This window comes from Miscanthus floridulus, chromosome 11 (genome assembly GCF_019320115.1).
Source record: "Miscanthus floridulus cultivar M001 chromosome 11, ASM1932011v1, whole genome shotgun sequence".
Classification (NCBI taxonomy): domain Eukaryota; kingdom Viridiplantae; phylum Streptophyta; class Magnoliopsida; order Poales; family Poaceae; genus Miscanthus; species Miscanthus floridulus.
Genome location: NC_089590.1, coordinates 75,880,107 through 75,888,089, shown reverse-complemented (window position 1 = coordinate 75,888,089; position 7,983 = coordinate 75,880,107). Strand labels below are relative to the sequence as shown.

At 49.2% G+C, this 7,983-nt stretch overlaps 2 protein-coding genes and 1 long non-coding RNA gene across 3 annotated transcripts in view; 2 read left to right on the top strand and 1 right to left on the bottom strand.

Moving 5' to 3' along the window:
• The window catches only part of LOC136492232 (uncharacterized), a 568-nt gene extending 560 nt beyond the window's left edge, over positions 1–8 (top strand). Inside the window, exon 2 of the mRNA XM_066488321.1 lies at positions 3–8. Within this exon, the coding sequence (XP_066344418.1) occupies positions 3–8 (6 nt within the window). The remainder of the gene's footprint in view (positions 1–2) is intronic.
• On the bottom strand, positions 7–1,429 carry LOC136494519 (uncharacterized). The gene is made up of 3 exons (XR_010768622.1): positions 1,184–1,429; positions 788–853; positions 7–683 (listed from the first exon to the last, which is right to left on the bottom strand). It is a non-coding gene; the product is annotated as an uncharacterized lncRNA (long non-coding RNA).
• A 4,653-nt stretch (positions 1,430–6,082) lies between these two features.
• On the top strand, positions 6,083–6,385 carry LOC136492231 (uncharacterized). Its single transcript, XM_066488320.1, has one exon. It carries the CDS (start codon positions 6,083–6,085, stop codon positions 6,383–6,385), a length of 303 nt encoding a protein of 100 aa, XP_066344417.1.
• The last annotated feature ends 1,598 nt before the right edge of the window (positions 6,386–7,983 follow it).

The window sequence follows — 7,983 nt, the reverse complement described above, 5'->3', positions numbered from 1 at the left end:
AGGGCTAACATTGCCACTGGGAGGGAGTGAAGCGTCCCAGACGCACTCCTTCTCCTCCGAGTCCTGAGGCAAAGAGGTAGCCTGAGACAAGCGTGCTGTGGCGACTGATGCCACTGCAGAAGCAGAAACCTTCCTCTCTTCAGCCATGCCTTCAGCACCACCTGCACCTAACACCAGATTTGCCTTTGTGCCTGTAACACGGATCGAGAGGTCATCTATGAAAGGCCCCTTCACCGAGACTCTTCGCACCAAACAAACCGGTGGCTCGGACTTCTCCTCGTCGATTGCGACGTAGACCGTCTTCATGATATCCATATCAATAGGCTCTGGGGGGTGACTAGCCCCAGAGAAGGAGCTCCGGTCGCCTTCATCAGAGGAATCCAGGCTCCGAAAGCTCTCTTCGCCATCAGCTGGCAGATCCTTCTCTTCTTGTTGCTGGGAGTCCTTCCCTTTCCATGACGCCTTTATCGGTATTGGCGGCTCCAAGCTCTGAACCTTCTGAGCAGTGAGCACGAAAGGGTCTTTGGGCTCAGCAATCTTGTCTACAGCCTCCATTCGGTCTCAGCATAACAAATGCACAACCACCTACTGGGTCGTTTCTTGACGAATTCCCAAGCAATTCTCTCCAACCGCCTATTTCCTGGCACCCGGTGAGCAGATTTCTGCGCAAACAGCACTCCACCCTACAAGAACCACAAGGATTTCATTGTCTAAAAAAAGGACGAGGAGTAAGGAGACGAAGAAAACCAAAATTTCCCTTCAATCCAAAGAGTTCCCAGAATCGAACCTGCTTCCACGCTAATTCTGGGCGCCACCAAGCCAAGCAACTCCCGGGAGTAGGACGAACTCCACACTGTGCAAACACAAAAGTGCCGTTCAATACTTCAATCCATCGGATTAGACATTACTCTCTTGCAAAAACAACAACCCACCAGATTATGCCTGCGTTACTTAAATCCCACGACTCCCCCACCGCCGCAAAATCCCAAGAACCACACCTGAAATCCCCCGTTCGCTACCCGGAAATGCACCCAATCCAACCCGCATTCAGATCTTTCCCAGACACAAACCTCCAAAAAATAACCAACAAAGACGAGCGGAAACCAACGCCATCCGCAAGAAAGCAAGAACCACAACCACCCCCGAACTCGAGAAGCTCAACAGAAACGAAAGAGATAGTCACCTCGAATGGGGGGAAGTGGAGATCCCGGGGCGTTCTCCGTGTTCTTGGCTCCCAATCCTCCACTCGCCTCCCCCACCGCTCACCACTGGCGTTACCACTGCTCCGCTCGTACCAGTCCCCGAGTAACTCTCTCTCTCTCTCCCTCTCTCTCTCCTCTCGTGAGGAGGGGAAGTGGAGTGGAGGACAAGAGAAAAAGCGAAAGGCGTGATAACTCTTGCGGAGCTCTGCTCGGAGTCGGAGGTGGGGGCGTTGCTTCCCTTGCCTTTTTTTCCCCGTTCAATTTCAACCTTTAGAAATTAATGAACAGACCGAGAAAAGGTGCAGCGCGTGGGCTGCTATAGCTTGCTACTACTGCCTAACAGCCGTTTCCCGCCCCTGATCTCCAGTTTACTTTTACTAATCGCGCAGCTTTGTTCCCTGTGGGCTGTGGTCCTTCCATTTGTTCTTGTTTACTGCGCAAAACCGTTCAGCATCCCTTGGTGATCAGTTAAAAAGTAAAAAATGACTGTTTCCTCTAACGACTAATATGTGTTATTTAGGATTTTTATTACTCAATTTTTTTGCATTGAAGATTAGCGTCTGGACAGTATTTCTTCCTTGACCAACACAAAAATCCGTATTACCCCAGCTTTGTCATTAAAAAATATCTATACTATATAACTCTTGTATCTATGACAATATATTTTCGTCAAAATTGCTCGCTAAATGTTATATTGGAGACTATAGCAATATCCTGAAAAAAATATATTATTGATCTCACGAAGTGATACTTTTTAAAAAAAAGTTGTTGTATGCTTCGACATTTTTCATCTTAAAAACATAGGTGAGTGTTCAATTCGTTTGAGCACTTTTTTTAGCAGTATTCGTTTGAGCACTAAGGAGGACAATCTACGTCACCTGTGCCATCCTCAGAAGCTAATGGGTTTCTTGTGGTATCTTAATTTGTTGATCATATAAGCTGATACTAAAGTGTGTTTTTCATTGGCAAGAATGCAAAACAGTTAAATCAAAATATTAGATTTAGAATTGGCTATTTACAAATACTCCTTCTAAAATGCAGGCGTGTTATTTGTCTTGTCCTAAGTCAGATTATTTAGTTTTATTTAAATTTATAGAACATAGCAACATCTACAAGAATATATTAATTCCATTGGATCCACCATTGAATACATTCTAATAATATATTTTTTTTGCTGTTGAAAATGTTTCTATTTTTTCCTATAAATTTGTTCAAACTTGAAGTCGACTTAGGACTTAAACACCTTGCATCTTGGAGTAGAGTAATCCCTCCTTTACAAATTACAGTTCACTTTGTCTTTGTCCTAAGTCAATTTTATTTAACCTTTTAGGTTTTTAGAAAAAATACACCAACATCTAAAACGTCATATTAGTTTTATTAAATTATTTATGAAATATAGTGTATTTATTTAAACTGAAACATGTTAATAGTTTTTTTTTAAATGCTGACTTTAAACAAGTTTTATTTAGTATAATTTGAAACGGAAAAGGTACCAAATAATACTGTTAAAAAAGAAAATAAAAAAAATACAAATAAAGAAGCAATTTATTTTTCTTTCGCGAATGAAAACGTTTCTTATAATATGGGAATAAGGAACTGGTGGTTTTAATTAAAGCTACAATTCTCACCGAAAGTGAATTAATTGCTGTATTGAAATGGGTCGGACCATTGGAAGACGTTTGGGCCCGGGGTGCTGGACCACGCTGCAGCCCTTTCGGGCTACAAGGGACCCATCTGTCAACATCACTTCTTGTTCTTGGGGGCGTTGGCGCGCTGCGACCCAATGTCCCAATCACCCAAAGAAAACGAGCGTGCCCCTGACCAGACCAGACCCATTGAGTGATGGATGCCGTTTATAACGCCTAATCGCCTGTCCGCACTTTAATAATGGTTATGGTTATCGTGCAACTTTAGCGAGCAAAAGGTCCCTGAATCTTTATTAGCAGAGCGAGATGAAGCGATAATTCAATCCCCAGATAATTATCAATAGGTTCCAACATGCATTTAAGCAGAATGAAAACTGTCAGCCTGTTCGTTTGGCTGTGGCTTGTCGTAAACGATCGTAATTTTCCAGCCAGAACAGTATTTTTCTCTCACACAAACCAGCCAACAGTACTTCTTTACGAACCAGTAACGATACGAACCAGTCAACCGAACAGGCTGACATGTATAGGTATATTTAAGCAGAATGAAAACTGTAGGTATAGCACATGTCACATCCTAAAAAGTGAAAACCAATGGTGTCGGATATCTATACCCGGATATCCGAGCCTAAGGATTAAAGAGCGTCACGTCGTCTCATTTGATGGTTAAAGACGCAACTACGGCCTCGTCCAACTCCGAGGGCGAAGTTTCCGCCTCGTCCGACACCAAGCATGAGGTTTCTGCCTCGTCCGACCCCTAGGGGCTAGGTCTCGTCTCGTCCGACGCTGAGGACGAGGTTTCCGCCTCATCCGACCCCCAGGGGCCGGGACCCGCCTCGTCCGACGACGAGGGCGAGGTTTCCACATCGACCAACCCCCAGGGGCCGGGACACGCCTCGTCCGGTCCCACGGGGAGGGCCCCGCCTCGTCCAACCCCCGTGGGTCAGATTCTGTCTCGCCAGGCTCCTAGAGAGAGATTTCCGCCTCGCCCGATCCTTGGGATCGGATCTGCTACCGGACCAAAGCAGTGGTCATAGGATAGGGCTCGAACTGCTTCAACCACTACAGCATGGAAGCGCACGCTCGGGGGCACGTCTCGAACGTGTCCTGATGCGACTGGCGGTCGTATCGGGCCATGCTAGAAAACTCACGTCGCCCATCGCGTCAACAGGCCAATACTGTGCTGCCAACTCCCTACCTGAGCATCGTCCAACGTTAGGCAACCGACGTCCATTGACTGGCACTGTACCGCTAGCCCCCCGTATGGCTTCTGTCAGGGGACCCTCTGACCATTCCGTCCACTCGGATAGGACGAAAGACAAGAATGGCGCATGACGCCCGCACGTAAGCTACAACGGGCAATAGAACCCTGGTACGACGCTGTTGCCACCATGATCTACAGAGTCAGTGGGACCCACGTAAAGTGGAGAACGGCGCACCTCTGGGAGCCTTATTTCTCTTTCCTTTTTTCCTCTTTCCTTCGACTGTAATCCCTACTTTCCCTTGGCCTATAAAAGAGAAAGCAAGGCGTCCCACTAAGAGGACGGCGAATCATCAAACAAACACACCGTATCACACCAGAGACTTGGGAGCTACCTCTCTCTCTTGCCAGTTTGTAACCCCCTACTACAAACTCGGTGGTAGTAACATGAGCAGCTTAAAACTGGACGTAGGGACATTTGGTCTGAACCAGTATAATCCTTGTGTCCTCTTAGCACACTATCTGGGTCAGACGCGTAATATACAAATTTACTAGTCGGTGCTTACTTGAAACACCGACAGTTGGCTCGCTAGGTAGGGGCATTTTTGCGCGTTTTGACATCAACCCCAGGCCTCGGATGGCTAGTCATGGCATCAGCTCGGTCCCGGGTGCACACGTGCGCTTCGGGAACCTGGACTTCATCATCACGGTGGAGGGAGAGCTGGCGCGGGCACCAGTCGTCGTTCAACCCTTCCACTCTATCCTCGATGTGATCGTTGAGGCACTTGAGAAGCTGCAACTACACGCACCGAAGGCCTGCGCCCCTAGAAGTGACCAGCTCCTCGACTTCGACTACGGAAGGTTGGAGCGTCAGCTCTGCGTCTTCCTAGGACCCCAACCATCCCGAATGGACCTACGCCACCTCACCTTCTCATTTGCTAATGTCATGACGCAGCTTACCGGGAGAGCCGTTCTCCTCGGAATACCTCATCCGGAGTGCCCTGACAATGCTCCTGTTCGGTCTCTACAACACCGTAGAGACCGTTGGCCACCTTCTGGCAACGCAACGCATGATTTCATCCCCTATGAGCGATGAGTTCATGGGGTTGATCGAACACATCGTGAAAACTTTCCATGACCTCCTCGTAGAGGAGCCAGAGTCGCTCTGTGGCTCTGACTCCAGTAGGAGGAGCCATCACCCCTCTCATGAATGCTTCATGATAGGTACCTCCGAGGGACATGTCAAGAGCATCCGCGAGGAGGAGGCTACCCTGACCAACAACCTCGATGATGAGGTTGAGGGGATGTAGGAGCCCAACCTCGCCTATGGGTGGAACAGCTGAAGGCCCGACACCTGGTGCTTGAGGAAGGGTGACTCCAGCTCGAGTAGGAATGCATGGAGCTCGATCGCGAGATCGAATGCCATGGAGACGGAGGACGCGCACACGCCATGGCCCATGACATGAACCGAAGGATCATCGAGGAGGCAGTTGGAGCAATTTTTGATCGCTCTAGAGGTAAGGCGAACCGAGACGAGGACGCCGATGAAGGCCCCTCTGACCACTCCAATAAGAAGAAGAACCGAAAAGTGCTGATAGAAGCTCACACACCGAGAAGTCTAAGAAGCCGAGCTTGCCACGCCCGCTTTCCTCAAATGGTTAGTGTCTCCCATAACCTTCGACCAATCTGACCACCTGGATAGCGTCACACACCTAGGCAGGTACCCGCTCGTGGTCGACCCTATCATCGGCACGAAGAGACTCACCAAGGTACTGATAGATGGAGGCAGCAACCTCAACATCATGTACGCTGGGACTCTTGATGCCATGGGCATCGACCGATCGCGCATTCGGCCGACCAGAGCGCCTTTCCATGGCATCGTGCTAGGAAAGTAGGCCATACTGATCGGGCAGATCGACCTGCCCATCACCTTCGGGAATCCATCCAACTATAGGACAGAGACCCTCACCTTCTAGGTAGTCGGGTTCCCCTCAGTCTACCATGCTATTTTGGGACGACCATGTTACGCAAAGTTCATGGCTGTCCCTAACTACACCTACCTCAAGCTCAAGATGTTGGGCCCACACGAAGTCATCACCATCGGCACTTCTTTCCAGAGGGCCTATGAGTGCGAGGTCAAGAGTAACGAGCTCACTTCGGCAACCCTGGCTTCTAAGGAGCTTGCAGCCATCAGGAAGGACATCGCCGAAGGAGCGCCCGACGCGAAGCGGGTGGCTAGATCCTTCGAGCCTACGGAGAACGTCAAGGAGGTCCTTGTCAACCCTAACAACTCCACCACCAAGGCAGTGCATATTGGCACCACCCTCTCCCCCAAGTAGGAAGGCGCGCTCATTGACTTCCTCCACGCCAATCGAGACATCTTCACGTGGAAACCCTCAGATATGCTAGGAATTCCGAGGGCAGTCACCGAGCATGCCTTGAAGATCAGGCTAGGCTCTAGGCCAGTCAAGCAACGCCTTCATCGCTTCAATGAGGAGAAGCGGAGGCTCATCGGTGAAGAAATTGCTAAGCTCTTGGCAGTCGATTTTGTCAAGGAAGTATACCACCCAGAGTGGTTATCCAATCCTATTCTTGTAAAAAAGAAAAGTGGGAAATGCAGAACGTGTGTCGACTACCTGAGCCTCAATAAAGCATGCCCAAAGGATTTGTTTCCTTTGCCATACATAGATCAGGTAGTTGACTCAACCTTAGGGTGCAAAACCCTATGCTTCCTTGATGCATACTCCAAGTATCATCAAATTATGATGAAAGAGTCCGATCAGCTCACGACCTCTTTCATCACCCCGTTCGGGTCGTTCTGCTATGTTATGATGCCGTTCAGACTCAAGAACTATGGGGCTACGTACCAATGCTGCATGACCAAATGCTTTGAGGACCTCATCGGGTGGACCATTGAGGCTTATATGGATGACATCATAGTCAAGTCCAAGCATACTGATCAGCTCATGGCTGACCTAGAGCAGACCTTCAAGAAGCTCCGAGAGAACAACATCAAGTTCAACCCCGAGAAATGTGTCTTTGGGGTCCCAAGGGGCATGCTGCTTGGATTCATCGTCTCTGAGCGTGGCATCGAAGCCAACTCGGTAAAAATCTCAGCCGTCATGAAGATGGGTCCGATTCCAAACCTAAAGGGGGTTTAGAAGATTATCGGATGCCTCGCAGCGCTTAGTCGCTTCATTTCACACCTCGGCAAGCGGGGGCTCCCCTTTACTGGCTCCTAAAGAAAACCGACCGATTCACGTGGATGCCTGAGGCTCAGGAGGCGCTTGACAAACTCAAATTGCTCCTGATGAAGGCCCCAATTCTGGTCTCGTCGGCTGAGGAAGAGCCGCTCCTATTCTACGTCACAACTACGACTCACGTGGTTAGTGACGCCCTTAGTTATAGAATGGAGAGAAGAGGGACACGCCCTCAAGGTACAGCGCCCCATGTACTTTGTTAGTGAAGTCTTGTCTGACTCCAAGACACGCTACCCTCAGATCCAGAAGCTCCTTTACACCATCCTAATCACCAAAAAGAAGTTGCGCCACTACTTCGACTCACACCAGGTGACCATCATGTCATCCTTCCCCCTCGGCGAGGTTATCTAGAACCAGGAGGCCATGGGAAGAATCGTGAAATGGGCGCTCGAGCTGATGGATCAGGGCATCATGTACGCCCCACGAACGGCCATCAAGTCTCAGGTACTGGCTAACTTTGTGGCTGAATGGACCAAGACCCAGACGCCACCGATGGCCGTTGATTAGGAGTACTGGACGATGTACTTCGATGGATCGCTAATGAAGAAGGGCGCCGATGTTGGTCTGGTTTTCATTTCCCCCCTCGAGGTGCGCATGAGGTACGCAATTCGCATCCACTTCTAAGTTTCTGAGATGACCTAGGATGCCGCCTAGAGGGGGTGAATAGGCATTTCTGA

What these genes read in the sequence shown, in the direction of transcription:
- LOC136492231 (XM_066488320.1), top strand. Translation starts at nt 6,083, where the DNA reads ATGGCTGTCCCTAACTACACCTACCTCAAGCTCAAGATGTTGGGCCCA.